Source organism: Choloepus didactylus, chromosome 2 (assembly GCF_015220235.1).
Source record: "Choloepus didactylus isolate mChoDid1 chromosome 2, mChoDid1.pri, whole genome shotgun sequence".
Classification (NCBI taxonomy): Eukaryota; Metazoa; Chordata; class Mammalia; order Pilosa; family Megalonychidae; genus Choloepus; species Choloepus didactylus.
Window position 1 is genome coordinate 54,194,899 of NC_051308.1, and position 22,146 is coordinate 54,217,044.

Consider the following 22,146-nt stretch of genomic DNA (forward strand, 5'->3'; position numbering starts at 1 on the left):
CTTAGTACTGTGCCTAACAGATAGTGGACGCTCAATAAATGCATGAACAATGAGTAAATAAACAACCAATCTCACTCACCTCTGGAGAGAACCTTCCTTAGCAGCTACCAGCCAAGCCTCCAAGTGTGCCCCTCTCCCCTATATTAAACATGAAACAAATCTACCAAATCATTTCTGCTGCCTTACTCATGACCTAGCCCCCTGTTCCTTGGTGCTTTGGTATGAGAACATCTGCAGATCCAGCTGCCAGCTCACCTGCTCGGTCTCCCCCTCCCTTGCATGATATCCTAATACCCAAAAGATGCCTAATTGTGAGGCTTGGAAGACGATACGGTAGGGCCCAGAGGTGCAAAATCTTCAGGAAACATCTACCACTGACAACTCAACCCTTAAAGGCCTCTCTTTGGGAGGTTTTCCCAGGAGACCACAAGGGTTTCTTAATGAAGAAAAATTCAGCATAAACCTGTAACTCTCAAAACTGGACCCCAATGCAAAGAAAACAGCCAAAATTCTGAAAGGAGATGGATGCAAATTCCTTCCTTTCACTCATGTTTCTGCTTGTGATTCCGGAAATCTTTTCTTTTGCTTGTGCCACAGATCACTAGTTAACTCTGCTGCCACTCAGTGAACCATTAAGATAAATAACAATCTGATAAAGTGGTTTGACAGATTACCTTTTCAGGTTCCATTAAATCTGAAAGGACCAAAACTATGTCAAGGTATGACCTGCATTCCTGATGCTGGGATGGAAACAAGGATTGGGTGTTTTCCATCTAGGTAAGTATGGGAAGGTAAAGGAATCTGATCCTGCCCCATGCAGAGCTGGCAGACATGTTATTTATCACTTCCCTATCCTACCCATGAAGTCAGCACTCATCCGTATGAGAAATAAGCTGGGGATAAATAACCTTGCCTTTACTGGCAGAATTGAGTTGGAAGGCTTCCTTAGCCGCTGGACAGACACACAGAAAAAGGAGTATGGGCAGCTGAGGGCAAGGGAGGAATAGGTGGATTTTCAATGATTCCTGGAGACCAGAATTTCAAAATCCCCTCCTTGGGCAAAAAGGGTCACTTTCCTTATCCAAAGCATATTTCAGTATTAGGTAATTAAATTTCTTTCATTCCAGCCCTGTTTCCCTCACCTAAACAGCCAAAAGTAAAGTGATCACTTGGAGTTTTCCTCAATGGAGGGGCAAAAGAGAGGGTAGTGCTTTATTCTCAGTAACTCATAGATCACCGAACAAATCTGGGAATTTCTTCAAACTAGAAAGGGAGAAGAGTCTATGGGGTGTTTTCTGTTGTTGTTTTTGCCAATGTGAAACTTCAAGTTTTTAATAACTATTAGCAATAACCTCTTTAATTGATTTCTTAATTTCTATTAAGAAATGGCTATTATCAGCAATGTGTTTGATCTATTGAGAAGTGTTAATATAATAATTTTTCTTTAAGAGCCCTTCTTCCCTCACAGACATTTTACTTACAGTAACATTAAAAGGCCTAAATTGGAAAATTCCAGTTCTACTACTTACTAACTCTTCTAACCTTGGGCAAGTCACCTAACCTACCTGAAGTTTACTTTCCCTATCTAAAAAGTGGGACCACTGTGATTCACAGAGGGCCTAGCAGGTAGCAGGTACTTAAAAAATGGTCCTTATACCTGAATCACCTGCTAAATTAACCTAAAAATATTCCCTCCACAAACTTCTTTGCTTTCTGCTAATACATTAGAAAGCTGAATCAAAGCCAAAGGCATCTGGCCCTTTAAACATTGTAAGAGGCATGAGACAGTTTTTCAAATTCAATTTTTAAACACCTCTTTTCTTTAAACACATTCATACCACGAGGATATAAACTCATAGGACCTCGCTTATGCCTTGGATTTAGTCTGCATGAACCCAAGGCCACAAGTATCCAACGCAGCAAAGGGCAGGGGGTGGGAACAATAAGCTACACTAGGCCAGTTCTATGCACAGAGGTACACAGATGTCATTACTGTGCCAGCTTCCCCACCATCCAGGCACACTGACATTTTCCCTCCTCCCTGTCAATTTTTAAAGCAAGAAACAGCTGTTCTTAACCAGGAACACATCTCCTCAGTTTAACTGACAAGGCAGGGGCATTTATTCATTTGTACCTGCTGAACACACATTTACTGAGTGCTTCACAGTGCAAGGAGCAGGGAACTACCAAGATCAATACTGCAGGTTCCAAGGCTAGCGGTCTAGAGCACTGCCCAATGGCCAAGGCACCATCTCCTGTCCTATTTCCTTACCCAAGACTGTCCCCAAGAATTCAGGTGATCTGCCTTTATTTAACAGTCTTAATCCTGAACTCCTTCCCTGCTCTATCTCCCATACAAGAATCCCAGAAAAATTATTCAGGACATACTTAAGAGAAATGTCAGCCTAGAAGGTCTTGGCAATCTTTAGCTAAACAGGGGCCATTAGTGCCCATGAGCAGAGAATTGGTTAAATAAACGACAGTACTTCCATACACTGAAGTTCTGTGCAGCCATTAAAAAAGGAGGCAGATCTTTTGGACTACAATGAAAATAATATCCAAATAAATTAAGTGGAAAAAAGCCAGTTGAAGAATAGGATGAGTGGTATACTTCTACTTGTCTTCTTTCATGGGTAAGTGGTTACCTCTGCACAGACTATCTTTGGAAAGGCACAAAAGAAAACTGGTTTTGATCACTGGTAGAGGGGACAGGACGTGGGGGTCCAGGATGGGAAGAAGCTTTACTTTTTTCCTGCATACCTACTTAAAATTTTTGCATCTTTTTTAAAACCTATCTTTAACAATCACAGTAAAAAAGACAATGGGAAAGAAAGTAGAAATTGCTGCATAATGTGTTATAGAAGAAGAAATACAAAATCAACGAGATCAGGAAACATCTCCTTACTTAGGGCAAATCAAAGGAGAAAGTTGCCAACCTGTTTCTGAGCCTTTCCTCTCACCTCAGCTTCTTCAGCAGGGTATACAGGAAAAGCTTGTGGCCAGAAATTAGACAACCAGAGTTCTGGTTTCAGCTCTGGCTGAGGGCCTTGAGCAGGTTATGTTCTCAGGATTTCTTTTTTTCTTTCTTTTTTAAATTTTTTCAAATGAGAAGTTTGGATTAATGGATTTTAAAACTTACTTCAAGCTTTCAAATTCCATGATCACTTCCCCGAGACTCCTGCAGACAACTGACCTTTATATTCATGCTTCAAATTTCCAACTGATGTCACCTGGGCAGCTCAATCTGCTAATAGCTGTGAGTGGTCAGGGAGCCTTCTTAACAGCTCTCTTCCTCACTAGCACACCACCCAAGGGTCAAAGCTACAAGGAACCTCTTTCCGACTTTCCAAGAGATAGAAGCCTCTCCTAGGATGCACTGCTCTGAGTTTGTGAAGGGTACTGAGAAACACATGGGCAACATTTGTAGAGGCAACAGACTGGAGAAAGCACACCTGCAGTTGTGTTGCCTCTGTATGATTTGGCAAGCACAAGTAGCCACTCCATTTCATGCTGGCACCCCCTTTTCTTGAATGTCCATTTCACTAACCCCAAAAAAGCCCTTTCAGCATGAAATGAATTATCTGACACATTCCAAGTGCTAGTCATGAAAATGATGAACTCTCTTGTAAATCTGTTACTGGACAAGCCCAAATAAAAACTATTTCTCTTAGCTAAGGAAATTTGCACACAATTTGGATAAGTAGCACCATGGCCACAAAACACAGGAAGTGGGTTAGAGAACATCAGTGCATTCAGACAGAAGGTGAAAGGGTGGGCAGGATTTGCGAGGCCACCAGTTTGAATATGATCATTCCTGCTTTTACTAAAGGTCAACCTTGAACACAAATGCAATAATGTCATTTAAAGCCAGAAAGTAATTCTAACCAAGACTATCTTAAATACAGGTCTTAAGTCCAAAATTTCTTAACCTAAAGAATGGAAATCTTCTGCAATGTAATAAATTTGGGTCATTTAAGTAGTGCTATGTCTAAGCAGCCCAGACAGACCAGCCAAACAATCCTTTTATTAAAACACTCTAGAGAGTGTTCAACAATCTCCTCAGACAATGAAGCTTGGGGCAGCACACACCTCATTATGGTCAAGAAATTCTCCAACTGTCTAACCCAGGTTTTGGCATGCCTTTATGCTTTTGCACATGCTGCTCTTTTCTCAAGGAATGCTATTCTCCTTCTCGATTCAGCCATCCTTCAAGATAAAGCTCAAAGTTAATTTGCGTGTGATGGTTCCCCAACTCCAATTATCCATGTATGCAAGTATGCATTTTTACAATTTTATATTTACTTTTTTCAGTGACAAAAAAATAGATCCATGGTAACTGTTTAGAAATATATGAGGTAAAAATGAAAGTACTCCCATTATCTCCCCCAATCTTGCCTCTCTTCATTTCACACTCTCGGCATTCCCAGCACAGAGCACTGTACCTGGCACGTACTAGATGCTCAATAAATGATCCATGAATAATTTAACAATTACTAATGAATAAATTCATGATTATGGTGATAATAAATTTTCAACATTTATTGAGCATTTACTACAAACCAGGCAGTGTACTAAATATTTTACAAAAATGAATGAATGAATCAGGAGGATGGTATAGTGGTTCCACAAGAAGCTCGGTATGTGGGGGTTTCAAGGTCCTGCAACCTCAGGATAGGGTACATACTTGGAAGATCGGAGAGCAGGGACACGAATGGACATTTACGCAACGGTATATATGGCAGCAGTATTCACTATCTGCAATGCACGGAAGAGGCCTAAAAGTACATTGACCGATGAATAGTATGGTGAACTGTGCTGTATGCATACTATAGAATATCGAGCCGCTACAAGAAGAAATGAAACTATGAGACACGCAACTAGGTGAATGGATCTTGAGTACAGCATTTTGAGTGAAGCACATTAGAAACAAGAGGACAATCATTATAATGCCTCACTAATACGGACTAACTATAATGTGTAAACTCTGAGAACTGAATCTTAGGGCACAACTTATCAGGGGAACACTTATTGTAATGGTACCTAGATTGTAAGCTCTTACAGTAGTCACATCTATTCCTGAGTTGTAATGGTTATCTCTAAATCCTGAGATGCTGAGCTCCTTGTGTATAACCTAGTTGGTCTCTGGAACTTTGGGTATCTGTGTGACACATGAGACTCGGCACCAGAACCTGGCAGCTATGAATGTCAGTATTACCCCATATGGCAACTGTTGAAAGAGCTGAAAAAGAATTCAGACTTTAATTAGACATATGAACAAAGAGGATCTGGTTAGGACTAAGGCAAATCAGGCCCAAGAGTAAAGGATGATGCTGATTGGGTTTTAAAACTACAACTTCTGTGGAAGACCAAGGGAGGATATGTTTATCTGGTGCAGGATCTATATTTTCTGTAGCACACTAGATAATTTAACTTGTACGATCAGTTTGTTTGAACAACATAGGTGCAGGGAGCAATGAATGGAAGTGGGATTTGGTGAGTTTGTACAGGCTGGAGTGAAATCCCGACACATCCCAGAGTGATATGGGCAGAGAGTATAAGCGTATTTGTGGGGCCCCCCAAGAAACTGGGGAGAAGTGCGGAAACACTGAACTTCGCCACCTGGGCTAGTGCTGATTTCCTGCAAACATTGAGGACTGCCAATTTAGTGGGCCAAACCCTCGATGTGGAGGTTTCCCTTTTGAGGCTAGTTGCTGCAAGGGAGAGGGTAAGCCCACTTATAATTGTGCCTAGGAGTCCCCCTAGAGAGCCTCTTTGTTACTCAGATGTGGCCCTTTCTCTCTAAGCCCACATGGCAGATGAACTCACTACCCTCCCCACTACGTGGGACATGACTCCCAGGGGTGTGAATCCCCCTGGCAACGTGAGAAATGACTTCTGGAGATGAGCCTGGACCCAGCATTGTGGGATTGAGAAGATCTTCTTGACCAAAAGGGGGAAGAGAGATGAAACAAAATAAGGTTCCAGTGGTTGAGAGATGTCAAATGGAGCTGAGGGGTCACTCTGGAGGGTATTCTTATGCACTGTATAGATATTACTTTTTAGTTTTTAGTGTGTTGGAATGGCTAGAGGGAAATACCTGAAGCTGTCAAACTGCAACCCAGTGACCTTGATTCTTGAAGACGACTGTATAACTATTTAGCTTGCACAGTGAGACTGGGTGACTGAAAACCTTGTGGCTCGTACTCTCTTTATCCAGTGTATGGACAGATGAGTGGAAAAATGGGGACAAAAATTAGATGAAGAATAGGATGGGATGGAGGGGATGGAAAGATTTAGGTGTTCTTTTTTGCTTTTATTTTTATTTTGGAGTAAGGAAAAGGTTCAAAAATTGATTCTGGTGATGAAGGCACAACTGCTGATGGTGCTATGAATAACTACACCATGAATGACTGTAGGGGGTATGGATATATGTCAATTAAACTATTTAAAAAAATTAAATGAACAATGGGGTGAGGAGGGGAATGGGATGTTTTGCATGTTCTTTTTTATTTAAATTTTATTTTTTTGGAATGAAAATGTTCAGTTTGTGGTGATGAAGGCACAACTATATGACGATACTGTGAACAACTGATTGTATACTTTGAATGATTATATGTTATGTGATTATATCTCAACAAAACTGCATTAAAAAATGAATGAATGAGCCAAGATGCCATTCCATTATTTCTTTCTATAGGTTTTAGTATTTCACTCATAAATATGTTTGAAGAAGGCTATAATTAAAGGACAGAAAAAATCCATCATTTGTTGTTAAATGAAAACAACAGATTATAAAACAACAAATACAACAGTATTCCATTTTTTGTAATGAAGTTGTAAGTATAAGCTCACAAATGCATTTGTGTTTATACAGAAAAAGACTGGAAGGGATTTTATATATCCTAACACCACAATCCCTAGGAAGTAGTATTATGGGTGATTTTATTATCTTCTTTTTGCTTCTAAATTTTATATAAGCAGCATGTATTACTTTATGTAACAATAAAAAAAAATATTTTAAAACAATAATACTTTAAATCACTCTTTTTGAACAGTCTTCTCCAGGATAAAAAAAAAAACAAAACTGAAGGATTCTGAGTTTAATTAAAAAAACAGATTCCTTTTTTAAAGTTAGCAAATCTTAAGTATTCTTAATGGAAAAAGGACAGTGTTCAGAAGAAGAATTAAACAAATTGTTCCAGCTGGGGGAAAAATTCAGTTTACTGCATGCAGTCTGTATTTTTTGACTTAAAAACAAGTTAACTCCTTTCATTCAGAATCAGTATGCATACTCACTGGCTATATTTCATCTCACATCTGCAAACTTAATTTTTCCTTTCTTGGTTGTCAGAAGATTGAAATAAATTTTAGTCCAGGCAATAAATCCTATTTGGAAAGCTCAAAATAACTTAATTACTAAAAAGCAGCACCAAAGACCAGCCAGCAATCTTCCAAAGGACTGTTAACACTACTTAAAAAAAATGGGTCCATCTGTCTAAGGGAAGACCGAGAGATACACGAATAACAAAATCCCATGTTTTGAATTTTCTGCAAGACAACAATTCTGCATGTTACCTGTCCCTTTGAATTTTATAAACAATTTCCCAATAATAAAGTTATAAAATAATGTCATTATATCACCTAGAAGAGTACAGACTCTAAAAACAAGATAGGTATTAGCCAGAATATTTGGATGTAGTTTCCAAGAACCCCGAGATGAAGTCCTTTCATGATCCCCTTGTGGCTGAGAAGGAATCTTTAAACAAAAGCCTACTATCTGGTTAAAGAATTCTTAGAAAATCTTTTTGGTCATGTGCTTGGGAGCAGCCTTTCCTTTGGGCATTCCTGTTAGACATGCACAACTTGTAGATGTTTTTGCCTTTACATGTGGGGATGCTCTCCAAGCAAGCAAAGACCCCAATCTAGGATAATCAGAGACTGCCCTTCAGACACCTGACTAAGATTCTGCATTCCATATCTCCCTTGTGTGCTGCAGGGTCCTCTGACACTCTTCAAAGGCCATCAAGCTCCCTTACCGTGAAATAGAACTGCTCCGTCTCCTGCTGGTTGGCTCTCCTCTTGGCAATGCTGGGCTTGCTCATGAAGGTTTCAGAAACCGTGGATTTGACAGACTCCATGGAGTTGCTGTACTGGAAGCAGTCAGACACGTCAAAATCCTCGACGGTCACAATGTCCTGGATGGTCTGCAGGGTGGCTTCCATTGTTTTCTTCACCTGACACAAGGGCCAACATAATGCATGAGGGACAGACTGCACAATAGCGGGTGATGGAGAAGCTTGGAGAGGTGGGAGAGGGAGTGGGCTGGGGAAGGAGGGAGGAATGCCATCAAATGGTGTACCACTGCTTCTTCTCTGATAGTGCTGAGCAATCAATATCACATGGACTCTGCTACATTGTACAACTCCCTCCAGTGAGGACCTAAAAACCAATATCCCCTTTATGCTACATGTATGACCCAGCTCTTTTATTCAATACTTACTTTTAAAATTTAATATCTATCTTTAAAATTTAATATCAGTTATTGGCTATAATTGAAGTGCTAAAGGAAAGAGAATGAAATGAATCTAAACCAACCCCATCATACAAAGAGCTGTACATGATGGGGCCTACTCTCACATCCACTCCAGGTTATATTTCATGACCTTCAACAGATCAGTTAACTTGCTCCCCCATTTGCAAACTAAGTGGACCCCATTTGCAGACCTTCCTGACTTTCCTGAGAAACAGTAAAATTTACTGAGATGCAAGGTGAGAAGCCGTCTGAGCTCAAAAGAAGGGAGCTAGATAAATCAATCATACTGCCCTTTTGATACGCTGGGCCCAGAAGAAAGACACCTTCTTCTAAAGGGATGGAGACGTGCCAAAGTCAAAGGCCTCTGTTTGTTTGAAAATGCTGGAAAAACCCAGGCATGAGGGGGTGGTTTCAGAGACACCATATTGTTCACACAGCTGCCAAGTGCCATTTTGATGAAACGTGTAGAGGGGAAAAGCATTTTGCAAAGCTCAAAATAGAGCTCAACGTTTGGCAATGCAAGAGGAACTTCCTGGAGTTCAAGGGCAGGATGTAGCAGAGGGGGAAAGTCCAAGCCTACATTTGGCTAGGAAATGTTTGCGGCAGCCCGGACATTCTCTGCATGCTCCTTCCACCTGCTCCCAAATGGGCAGCAGCAAGAGGTTTGACAAGGAAACTTAGAGGGTGGCTCTGAGCCTCCAAGGCAGGAAACTCACCTCTTCATTCTCAATCTTCAGGGTGGATAAGCGAGATTGCAGTTGTTGGCATCTCTGTACCAGCTCACTCTGGACTGGCTGCTGGGCACAGAGCTGGGAAGCCTGCCAAAAGAAAGCAGCACTAGGTCAGGAGGAGGACACAGTTCTTTTGGTGGTTCCAAAGTTTCCATTATTGCTAATAAAACAGCTCATATTCAAGGTGTAAAGTTCACAGTTTCTATGGTGAAACAAAATCCAAAGCACAGTGCATAGACCTCTTGAAGAGCCAACTATCATGTATCACATGAAAGGAATAGAAAAGGGGACCTATTTGGAAAGACCAGCCCTCTCTCTTTGGAACCCATCTCCAAGTATAGTATTTGGCAGAGGTAGGCCTACACAGGGTCTGTGGCTCTTTGGAAGTCTGAGGAGGCCAGAGAAGAGTGCCTTGGGCAGCCCCAGCTCCAGAACTACAATGCTTTGGCACAGTGAAGACTTCCTGCTAGAGGTCCAAGTAGTCACCTCTTTGGCTCCCCCTTCACTCCCCTTCATACACCAGAGTGAAAGTAGAAGAGAAGTGGGTCAGGAGGATAACTTGCCACTGTTGGCAGCCAGCATGTGTTTATAAACCCGAGCCATGAATGAAAGCTCTGACTCAATCAGAAAGAACGTGAAGCCACGAACAACTCAGCCTATGCTAGAGGGCCCCAGAGGGCATGGAATCTGGTGGGACTTGGCATTTTCCAAAGAGCCATCATTTTTCCCAGATCTTCACCAGTTCTGTGTGTGAGCAAGAGAAGACTCCCTTCTCCCACGGATCATTGCTGATGAACTTTCCCCAACATAGTTGGTGTGGAAGGGTGGTTGATTCACTGCCTCCCAATGGGGGCATGGCTAAGGCATGAGGTCACCCACTACAGTCTCCAAGATAGTAGATGAGGAGCAGAAAAGTTGGAAGTGCTGAGAATTAGGATGCAGGGCCCATCTGGAGGCAGCTCCTGTCACTCTGGTACCATGTGTCCCTTAGACTGTTGTCTGGAGAAAGACTTCTGGATAGAACTGATCTCCTTCCACACCAGCAATGAGTGGGCACAGACCATTCTCTTGCTTGAAAAGACAAAACCTCTCTTCAAGTAGAGGGGGCTGGAACTTGACTTTTTCCTCCACTGGCTTTTAAGCTCCCAATGATGTGACCTCCTACCCCCAGCTGGCAGCCTGGCCTGAGCCAGCTCTCAGATCTGAAGAGAGCTGACTTCACTCTGCCTCTTGGGGATAAGCAAATACAATGGAGAAATCTCGGTGGCCAGAATGGGTTAGCTCCAAGAATGAAACTCTCTGGCTGCCTGATGTCACCAGTCAAGCATCCAGAGCCCCACCAGCCACAGGGGGCACCAAGAGTAAAGCCAAGTACCTCCTCCTTGTACATCTGAGAGCACTTGGCATCCATGCACAGGCTGAGGGCCCCGGAACTCCAGAGTCAGTGTGGGGCCTTGGCCAATTTCAGGGCATCCAATTAAAGTGCCACCCATACTTTGGCCCTAGTTCAAGGACTTCCAGGCAGCTCCCTCTGTTGCCTCCACACTCAACAGACAAACTACACTGATGAGGATAGACTGGCCAAAGGGACCAAGAACAACTCACCCACTCATCTCTTTTCACTTTCCACTTATACAGAGGCCAGGCTGGAATGTGGAACCCCTGCAAGCTCTAGGGCTGACTGGCCTCTGCTTGGCTCAGCCACTCATCAGCTATCACACAGGGCAGGGACCCAGACAAAAAAGAGAACTCTTGATTTTTAAAGTAACCCAGACCTAACAGGGAGGACTCATGGAGGGGAAACTACCTCTAAGTCTGTTCCTTTAAGAAGCAGCAGAGCTGCTGATGCATGCTTTGGCAGTGGATCTTCTACCGGGGTGCAAGGTAATGCATTCCAGCTGTGCTCTGGAGTATGAAAATGAAGCTCTGACAGGGCTGGGAGGGGGCCTGAGCACCCAGCATCTGGATTCCCCCTTTATGGAGACAAGCTGTTTGGCACAGAAGACAACTCAGTCAACACCAGAAAATGTATCACTCCACATAGCTGAGCCCCAGGTTCCACTGATTCTTGGGAAGGAATATCAGTGGCAGCTGGAGAAGGGCTGACAGCAAGGGCTGGGATGGCAAGTTTGACCAAGAGCCAGGACAGGTGAGGAATGGGGCTTCCTGGTGCTCAGTCACACCCTTCCCCCAACTCTTAATTGCACATGCTGCCATCTCACTTCCCCATCTGTTCAGACGCTGATATTTCCTAAGCCATAGCAATGGAAACAAACTGTAAATGGTTTGGTTTTCCCCAAGAAAGAGAGTTAAGAAATCGTCTCTTTATTTTTGTCTTTAGGATAGAAATGTTCTGCTCCCCATAATGGCTTACTGATGACAGCAAATCCTCTATTTACACTGCTATAGTTGTCATTCCTGGAGCATTCCTCAGGGAAGCATTATTTCTGGCGAGAGGACGCTGTTGTTTTTATACTCACCAGCATTTATTCCCCTTCTTTTGGTAACTTTGGCCTGATTGATTGGATGGGACCGTATTCCACTCAGGTATGAGCATGTGACTAAGGCACAAGCCAATGAGCAGATTGCAGATTCCCCGCCACAGTGTCTGGCTCAAAGATAAGCACTTCACCCAATCAGAACCAAGCACACACAATGAGACTTCTGGGAGAGCTTCTGGGAAGGAGGTATCTATTCTTTCCACTGGGATTTCTACCTACAAGCATGTAAGGCTGGAAATGTAATTGCTTGCCTTCACAGAATAAAGTCTCTCTGAGAATGGAGCTAACACATGGCAGAGACAGAGAAAGTCTTCATAGAATTTCTGCTTCTAGATTCAACCATGTCTGATGATCTATCCTGAACTTACATAGCCTATGCAGCCTCCCTTTCATTTAGCCAGTAGGATGAAATGGTGGCTCCTTTCTGCAGGATTAAATTTCATTCTGATTTATATATGCGCAACCACCAGAAGTGGAACCAAAAGACTTAGAATAATGAAAACCAAGGAGTCTGTCTTTCCAGTCACTTTAGTTTACTTAGGCCCCTATTGCTTCAGTCATTGGAGGTGAAATCTAAAACAGGGAGCCTGTGTTCACGCTTCCCTGCCTGGACAACCAACACCAGGCCTTCAGGATGGCATCTTAGGTCTTCTCCTTTCTGGAGGTATTCATTCTGACAATTTTGCTCAATACACCCATGAGACTACAGATATTATCGCAATCTTCTAAACCCAATAGAAGAGGATCCCTCAGAACTCTGCCAAGTGACAAAAGATCACACCATTCCCTGTTTAACTCTCTCCCCACCGCCATCACAAGGCCTCTAGGATCTGACCCCACCTCAGCTCTCACTTCTTTCAGTCTCACCGCTTGGAGTCCCCACCCTCCCCCTTCCCTTTTGCCATACTGAATTGTTAGTTGTTCTTGGAACACACCTGCAGACTTTCATCCCCTTTGATCATGCTGGCCCTTTTAGGTGCCCCTAGCCATGCATTTTTCTACCTCCCTTCTGACCTCAGCTATCTCACTCAGCAGACTGTAAGCTACCTGAAGGCTCTAATCCCCAGTGTCTACAGCCAAGCCCAGTGGACAGCAGACACTCAGCAAACATTTGCTGAATAAACGGAATGCATCTCCCTTCAGCAAGACAGACACCCACCTGAAAGCCAGCCCCAGACCATTCTCTCCCCAGGATTATGTGATCTCAGTATAGTGATTCTAGAGACAAGTGAGCTCAAACCCCTTGGGGTCTGTGAGGAGAGGGAGAGAGAGAGAGAGAGAGAGCGAGCCTCACCATGTCCCCCATGTGGGGTTGGAACTCAAACTTCATAGGTGGACAGAAGACATTGTTGTACATCTCCATGAGGCGTTGCTTGTCACTGGTGGCATCTAGGTTTTCTACTGCATTCTCAATGGCATCCAGACCCTCATGCTTTGACTGCTCCAGATTTAACTCAGCAGAGAGGAAGGTGCGCAGAGCCCGGTTCAGGCTAGCGTGGTAGCCTAAGTCACAACACTGCTGTGGGAAGGAGAAGGTATTATTAGCAAACTATGGCTATCCACAAAGTGTGACAGAAAGGGAGGGTGGCCTGCAGGGCAGGTCTGACAGCATCAATGAGACTGGCTGTGCAATAGGAAAAAAGCTAATAACATTCTGGCCTCCAAGATTTGGGTAATATTTCTCAGTTCTTGACTCCAAGTCTAATGGTTAAACATACTCTAGAGGACTATGAGATGGTTAGAAAGAAAAGGATTCATAAGGACAAAATGGCATTATTTATTCATGTGTTGTATAGTGCTATTTGGTAATCAGAAGGTGAGTGTTAAAGAGAGTGCCGTTATATCAAAACTCAACGGTATAAATGTACCCTGCCACTCCTTGAGAGTTGCTGTGATTAAGTCACTACACACCAACCAAGCCAGGCCATTCTAGCATTCAGGGTTCCAAAATCAGGAGTGTTGCAATGAGCAGTTAATGTACCCCCACTCAGAACTCTGGGTGGGTGAAGAAGAGAATGAGATGACTCCTAACAGTCATCACCCTCCATCAACCCCCAACATTCTAGTACAGGCTTGCCCTACAGAAATACCATTTACAAGACCAAAAAGTTCTAAATAGAAGACTTCCTGGGAGAAATTTAGATCATGTATAGGACTCTGATTTTTCTAAAAGCAAAAGGAAAAAAGCAAAATATACAAGAGGCAATAGTAGGAAAAAAGCACTGAACACGAACGCAAGCCTCCTTGGAAGAGCCATTCCCCATCCCTAAACCTGTTTCCTCAGCCTTAAAATGAACAGATTTGACCACATGAGTGGTTTTCAAGCTGCAGAGCAGAACTCTTAGGTTTCATGCCAGTGCTTGAGGGCTGCCCTTGAGAAGGGAGCAGCGAGCGGGACATGGACACTTCTACCAATGCTTCAACCAAGTCAGCTCCTCTTTTTTCCATTTATTATATCAGGATTCTGTGTCTGATTTGGTTTGAAGAAAGAGGTCTTCTGCTAGAGAAAAAATTTAGAAACCCTTAGACTAAATGTAATCCCTGAGACCCTCTTTAGCAATGACATTCTGTAACTCCAACAATATTCCCCATCCTTCCAGAAGGACCCAAAGATCCAAATTCCTCAGCTATCCATTATCCCCCCTATTGCTCAAGCAGCTTTGAGGTCCAGAACCTGAAAAGAAACGTCAGAGAAGAAGAATCAATGGAAGAAGTAAGACCATCTGCCTGAATGCCATTTCATTCCATAAGCAGACATCAAATTAACTCTCCCTGTCCCTTTCCCTTCACCATGATCACATAAGAACAGCCACTATTGGGGAAGAAAAAGCATGTGACATGCTTCCTCCTTCCCAGCATCTGACAAGAAGCTCAGTGATGGAACGCCTGTTGGGCTGAGCTCTGGGTTCAGTGCCAACAGGCCCTGGCAGGTGCCTGGCTGCAGCGGAAGAACAGCAGTTTCAGCTTAACTAGAGGCAGAGGATGGGAAGACATTAAATTCAGTGGAGACGGAAGAGCGAATGGAAGCTAGACAAAAGCAACTGATTGGGAGGCTGCACGTGCAGGGGCCCCCCTCCTCTGGGAGACGCTGCTGGCCTGGCCAAGCTGCCCTTGAACCTGTACACCTTCTTGACTAGCTCTATGTAGACTCTGATGATCAACTCTGTGTTGCAAGTCTAATGACCAAAATTAGCATTGTCTGACAGGACTGAGCAAGTGTGTGTGTGTGGGGGGGGGGGGGGGGCAGGGAGCTTTTAGGGCAGAAGACAATTAGGCGGAGGCAATGTGCCCTTCATAAACCTTTGCATGTTTTTGGTAACTCCCCTTTCTTCCCCACTCTCAGTACTCCTACCCTAATTTATACCCTTATCATCTTACACCAGTGCTGTCTGCTTCAGTGTCCTAAATGCGGCTTTTATTATGACACACCCCTGCTGAAGAACCTATAATAATGGCTCCCACTTTTCCCTAAAGTAAAGACCACCTTTCTCAGTTAGGCAAATAGAAAATTGCCTCTATTTACCAAATGTGCTTACTATATGCCAGAAAGTGTGCTGGTGTTTTATTTACATTCTTCCCTTTAATCCTCATAATAACCCTCAGAGGTAGGTATTATCTTAATTTTCCAGACAGGAAGCTGTGGCTCAGTAAAGTCAAATAACTGGAGCAAGGTCAAACAGTCACAACAATTGTCATCTGTCTTCAACCTGCCCATCCAACATAATCTCCCTCTATTTTCTTCTTCACATTCTTCTGCTCTAATTTAATGACAGACTCTCTGTTTAGGATAGAATACTGAAAAAGCATAGGCCTGAAGTCAGCTGTGTGACCTTGAATAAGCTACTTAGCCTCTCTGAGTCTCAAACAAGGATAACATCAGCCTCACAGGCTGTTGTGAAGCTGGTAACAGGCAATATATTTACATATATCTGGCATGATGCATTTACCAAACAAACACCAATCTCTATAATCTCCCCAAATCCACTAATTTCTGCTCTTTAGCTCCCAGCAACCTGCCTTCCTGAAATATTTCCCACTCCTCTCACCTGTTGGAGTTGAACCCAATCTGCAAGATCCAAATCAATTTCCCAGCCTCTGGGAAGCCAGCCCATCCCGCAATCCTGGCCTACACCCATGTCCACTCACAACTATACACATTTGTAGCCCTCCCATGACACAATGTAGACTCCCTCATTCTCTGACTTGCCATTTCATATCACCCCAACCAGAAGTAAGCTTCCTAGAGGGCATGACCCATGACTATTCTTTAGATCACTCACCATTATGCCTTGCCCATAGTAAGGTTTGTTTTAGTTTCTTGGCTGTTAAAACAAATACCATACAATGGGTTGGCTTAACAACAGGAATTCACTGGTTCACAGTTTCAGGAGCTAGAAGGCTTACTTCCTCCAGGGGTTGGAATCTTCCAGCTGGCCTCAATTCTGTGGGGTTCCTGGGCTTTTCTGTCATGTGGCAATACACATGGCAACATCTTTTCCCTTCTCTTCCAGGTTCCAGTGACTTCCAGCTTCTAGCTGTTGTGCATGGCTTTGCTTTCTGTGTCCAATTTCCTCTGCTTATAAGGACTTCAGCCATATGGAATGAAGGCCCACCCTCATTCAGTTTGGACACACCTTAACTCATAAAACCTTCAAAAGTCCTACCTACAAATAGGTTCAAACCCACAGGACCAGAGATTGGGACCTGAACATGCCTTTTGTGGGGGACATGATTCAATCCCCAAGAGAATTCAATAAATATCAGTTGATTAATGCCAGAAGCACAGATTCCAGCCTCTCAGGAAATAATACACTCAGGCTGAACACTCATTTAAGTCAGGTGAGTTGATGTGACTACTGAGGTCTTTTGTTTTGCTCACTCTCTATAGCCTAAGGAAGGCAGGGAGCTTTCCCTGGAGCTGGTCCATGGCCTCTATTTATAAAACCATTCTGTAGCTTCTCTGTGCCAATGAGTAGGTGTCTGCCTCACAGTGTGCCCTCTGCCTCCTCCGTGCCTCACACCGACCTGGGAGGTATGGACTGTGTTTTCCAGAGCCTGGCTACCCACCTATCTGCAGTGGCAACAGCCAGAAACTGAACCTTCAGAAAAGAAGCAATTTCTGGCAAGGTTAGGTAAATGGGATTTGAGTAATTCCATCCTTGTTCCCAGGAGAATCCCAGTGAGTAGAAATTGCATATTATTTTGCTCACAATGGGGACAAAGTATGCTTTCCATAGCTTCTGATGAGTTCTGCAGCCAAGCCGGGCTCCCCTGGCCATTTCTGGGTTATATAAATGTTTGATGAAAACCCTCTCAGGGGAAATCAAATTTTTATAAGAATTTAATGATAGTCCATCCAGATGTGTGATGACTTGAGTTGATAGCTCATTAACCCTTTATCAGCTGATTTCCTCACCCAGAAACTCTAGAGAAGGCCTAGAAAAAGAAAAATGGGTGTTTCATTATCACCCATTTCAAATTCACACAGAAGGGAAAAATACCGTCCTTAATAAAATTTCCTATTGCAAAAGCTGAGTTCCCTCATGCCTGACTTGGGTCTACATGACCTCACAGACTTTCTATCCATACACATGGCACTCACAACACTCCAGCTATGCAGAGAACAATGCACTGTTCTTCATTCTCCATCTGCTCCTAGGCTGAGAGCGCCACATGAGTATAGAGGAGGAAAATTACATTCCAGTGACGCTACAGTCCTTAGATGCTATCAAGTGAGGTCAGAATGTCTCTTTGGACTGAAGTTAAGGTTTTCCTGGTGTGTGTCAAAAGCCTCACATGGATTCCAACAGTCTAAGTTTAAATCTTATACTATGCTATAAAAAGAAGTCAGAGACTAGTCCTTGTATCGATACTGGCATCAATAAAAATAACTTCTTTTCACTTAGAAGCTCAATGTGTTAAGCACACTTTGAGCTTCAACAACCCTAGGAAGGAGGCAGAATGGTGAGCATAACAGAGATGGCAATGGACTGGAACAAGATTCACCCCATGTCTCAAAGCAAGTTCTTGATACTGTCAAGGTCAGAATGCTAAGATAGCCAGCCTCCCCATTCACTCCTGTTCTAACCGTCAGCTCACTACCAAAGCACCCTTTTTGCCCCTTTTTATTGCATAGGTCAGCAACAAAAATAAACTACCAATATATGCAACAACACAAATGAAACTCAAAAACATCATGCTGAGCCAAAGAAGTACATACTGGATAATCCCACCTTTGTGAACTTCTATAATAGTGCTACAAAACTAATTCATGGTGAAAGAAGTCAGAACAGTGGTTCTCTTGGGGTGGGAGTAGGTAAGAGGAACTTTCTGAGATAATGAAAATCTATATCTTGAGAGATGTAGGCTACAAGGGTGTATGAAATTGTCAAAACTCTTCAAAGTTAACACTTAAGTTCAGTCACTTATGCAAATTATGCCCCAATTTAGAACATGTTCAGAGGCACAGAAAGAAAAATAGATCTTGGTTTAGGAGATCATCTTCTCTTCCCTCTCTATTTCTTTCTCCCTTCAATAAACATTCTACATGCCCAGCTCTGTATTCAGCACTGGGGGCTACTAAGATAAAGAGAGCTTACTGAGGTCTAAGAGACCTTCCTCTGTTCTTAGGACACAGTAAGAAATACTTCTTATATTGTGACATACATGCACACAACTAAAAGTTTCTTCACAAAATAAAGCTTAACCTTACTAGTGTATTATAATACACCCTAATATTTTCCTTCTGATTCTATTCTGATCTGGACTAGTCTAGTCCAGTCTATTCATTTAAAACATGGGCCAACAACTTTGCAGGTAAACTCATTGCCCTCCCTTCTACATGGGACATGACTCCTAGGGGTATAAATCTCCCTGGCAACTTGGGACATGACTCGGGATGAGCTTGGCCCTGGCACTGTGGGATTGAGAAAGCCGTCTTGGACCAAAAAGGGGAAGAGAAATTGAACAAAATAAAGTTTCAGTGACTGAGAGATCTCAAATAGAGTAAAGAGGTCATTCTGGAGGTTATTCTTATGTGCTATATAGATATCCCTTTTTAGTTTTTAGTGTATTGGAATAGCTAGAAGGAAATACCTGAAACTGTTGAACTGCAACCCTGTAGCCTTTACTCTTGAAGATGATTGTATAACTATATAGCTTACACTGTGTGACCATGTGATTAGGAAAACTTTGTGGCTCCCACTCCCTTTATGGGAGTATATGGATAGATGAAGAGAAAAACAAGGACAAAAAGGAAAAGAATAGGGAGGGATGGGGGTGGGGAATGGGATGTTTTGGGTGATCTTTTTTACTTTAACTTTTATTCTTATTCTTTTTTGTGTGTGGTAATGAAAATGTTCAAAAATTGATTGTGGTGATGAATGCACAACTATATAATGATACCGTGAACAATTGATTGTACACCATGGATGACTGTATGGCATATGAATATATCTCAATAAAACTGAATTTTTAAAAAATGGGCCAAAACCCATAAAAGTGATTTCATGGCTCCCCTAATTTTGAAGAACACTAGAGTCCCTTGTGCTTGCCTCTCGCACTATAGTTACCTGAGTACAATGGAGATTATCTGTTTGCACATCTACGAATACCTCCAGGCCCCAAACTATTTTATCCCTTTTTTTATAGTCTTGGTGTTGAGCACAGTGCCTGGCACATAATCTCACCCTGAATAAGTGTTTACTAATCATTTACAGAGCAGGATAATGTTATAAGCTTTTTTCAAAGACAGTAACTAATCATCCCAGGAAAAACAAACAAAAACACAAAAACAAACAATCAACAAACAAAACAAAATACAACACAAAGACAGCAAAGAAATAAGAGCAGCTTTCCTACCCAGAGGCTTGGATTTGCTCACCGTGACCTCGCCCCATGCCCTGGTCTGTCAAGGCTGGCATTTTGCACCACATCCTATGAAGTTAGGCTTTTTTAATGTGCTTTAAAAAAATTATTTAATGATGAGAATAAGGCAAATAGCTTGCTTCCTAAGTGGATTTTAAAAACACCAGCTCACACCTGATGGTGGGTCTCTGGATTGCAAAGGTTGTAACTGATCTAATGGTAGCCTATCTCTTCCCTTGAGGTCAGTATTTTGGTGAAATTGGCCCTGGGGTCAAAAGAAAAGAAGACCAAATCAGTAGAAGAGGTGTGGCAGACTGGATACTCTGATTTTTTTTTTTTTAAATCAAATGCAAGATAAATAGCAGAAACTGAGCTTAAGAAAGAACTGATTCTCTTCCTCTTACTGAGAGCACACCTCTGACCCAACAGTGAGGAGGCAGAAAGCATCTTGTTTAGGGCTCTGACCACCATTGTTCAGACTGGCATCAACAAGCTGAAAGAACAAAGAGGTGCCTGAACAGGGATTGGGGCTCCACTAAACCAGTGAGACAAGGACACCTAAGGCTTTAAGAAGTCGAAACATACTGAATCAAAAATCCCTGGGTGAAAGGAGACAGGAATCTGTATTTTACAAAAGTTCCCCAAGCTACTCTGATGTGAAGCCAGATCTAGTGTCCAATTCTTCAGTTTACAGTGTCCTGGAGGGCAAGGGGAGTTGTGGGGCAGGGGGAAGCAGCAGAGGTTCAGAACAGTTAAGAGACAAGCCCCAGATGACCCAGCTGGTTGTGATGTTAACAGCAAACCTTAGACCAGAACCCTACATGATGTTGAAAAGGTGTAGCAGGTTTGCTCGAGGAGAAACTAAGGCAAGCATGCAAAGTCAGGTCAAAGGCTTGTAAAGCCTGGCCGAGAGCCCAAGCAAATGCCAGGCCTAGAATAGAGACTGCCCAGCATTATGCCTGAAGCGCTGGAGGACAGGATGCTAATACTAAATCAGAGGGCTCTGGGCCCCTACCTTTGATGACTAGAGAAATGAGAAAAGGTATACTAAGGTAGCTTCAGTTAGGACTGGCTTAGGAACTCGATGAAATTAGAGCCTCCAGGCAAAAGGGATTGCAAGATTCTACTACAAGAATTGGGTAAAGCAGGGGGGAAAAAAGGCCAAAGTCCACCCATAAAGACAAAGAGCCTATCCCTGCCAAACACATTATGATGGTTAAGTTCATGTGTCAACCCGGCTAGGTTATGGTGTCCAGTTGCTTGGTCAAGCAACCACTGGCCTAATTGATACTGTGAAGGTATTTCATGTATTTAAAATCATTAGTCAGTTGATTGCATCTATGGCTGATTACATTTACAATTAATAAAGATTGCCCTCAGCAATAAGAAAAGTCTCATCTGATCAGGTGAAGTCCTTAAAGGAGGAAATGATGATTTTAGCAGTCAGAGAAATGAATTCCTGTGTCTACTTCAGCCAGCCAGCTTCCCCTGGGGAATTCATTGAAACTTTCATTGAAGTTCCCAACTTGTGGCCTGCTTTACAGAATTCATACTTGTCAATTCCGATGGTTGTATGAGCCAATTCCTATAATATGTCTCATGATTTACATACACACACACATAAACACACATCCTGTCAGTTTTGTTTTCCTGGAGAACCCAGTCCAAAACCAACATGTGCCTACTAACATGCTCCCTATCACCTTTGTGCCACAAATCAGAAAGAACAGGCCAGATGTCAGGGACATCTGTATATCCTCCTGATCAGGAAGACCCTAATTTGTGGTGTAACCTTGGGCAGTAAGTCTCTTAACCCTTTGGACCCCTTGATTCCTTGTTTACAAAATAGGGATAGTAATACTTACTCATAAGGGTGATGTGATTTCTCTGAATGAGAAAATATTCAGAAACATTCAGTGCTATATAAATGTAAGGTGTTATCTTTTTAGCTCTTGCCACTTACTTCTCTGTAGAGATAGCTGATCTAAGAGAATATTTCCTTTGTGACAGAAGAGCATAGTGGTATGAGCATGGGTTTAGTAGACAGACCTAGGTGCAAATTTTGCCTCTGTAACTTAGAGCTCACTCCAGCTAAGTTATCTAAATTTTCTGAATGCTCATTCAAAAATAGAGATAATAATGCCTCCTTCCCTGAGTTGTAGTGAGGATTAAATGAAATAATGTATAGAGTGCTTCACATGGTCACCAGCATGTTTGGTAAGCCCCTGATGGATTGTGGCTACTATCTTCGTAATTGTTCTCAAAGCACCCTGAGATGCCTGAGCAACAGAACTGGGGAACAGGTGACCAGGGTTCCAACACTGGGAAAGAGGGATCCTTGGGATCCCTAGCTTTAAGCACTTACATCAATAAGGTCGGACAGGTCGTGGATGTAGTACTTGAAGACAGATGCATTGGTTGCCTCCAAAGCCAGTAAGTACTCATTCCGGGCTTTTATGGCCTTCAGCTTATTCTCTGTGTACTTGGCTTGGCGCTGAGAAAGAGAACAGAAGTT

General features: G+C 42.7%; 1 protein-coding gene across 7 annotated transcripts in view; it reads right to left on the reverse strand.

The window, feature by feature from the left end:
- SRGAP2 (SLIT-ROBO Rho GTPase activating protein 2) overlaps nucleotides 1-22,146 on the reverse strand; it is a 254,584-nt gene that overhangs the window by 45,072 nt on the left and 187,366 nt on the right. For 5 of the 7 annotated variants that reach the window (XM_037824879.1, XM_037824877.1, XM_037824882.1 and 2 more), the window contains exons 7-10: nucleotides 21,997-22,125; nucleotides 13,060-13,284; nucleotides 9,250-9,351; nucleotides 8,037-8,234 (exon numbers count right to left, since the gene is read on the reverse strand). In XM_037824879.1, the coding sequence (XP_037680807.1) occupies nucleotides 8,037-8,234; nucleotides 9,250-9,351; nucleotides 13,060-13,284; nucleotides 21,997-22,125 (654 nt within the window). The remainder of the gene's footprint in view (nucleotides 1-8,036; nucleotides 8,235-9,249; nucleotides 9,352-13,059; nucleotides 13,285-21,996; nucleotides 22,126-22,146) is intronic. The other 2 variants (XM_037824880.1, XM_037824878.1) reach the window with 1 other exon arrangement.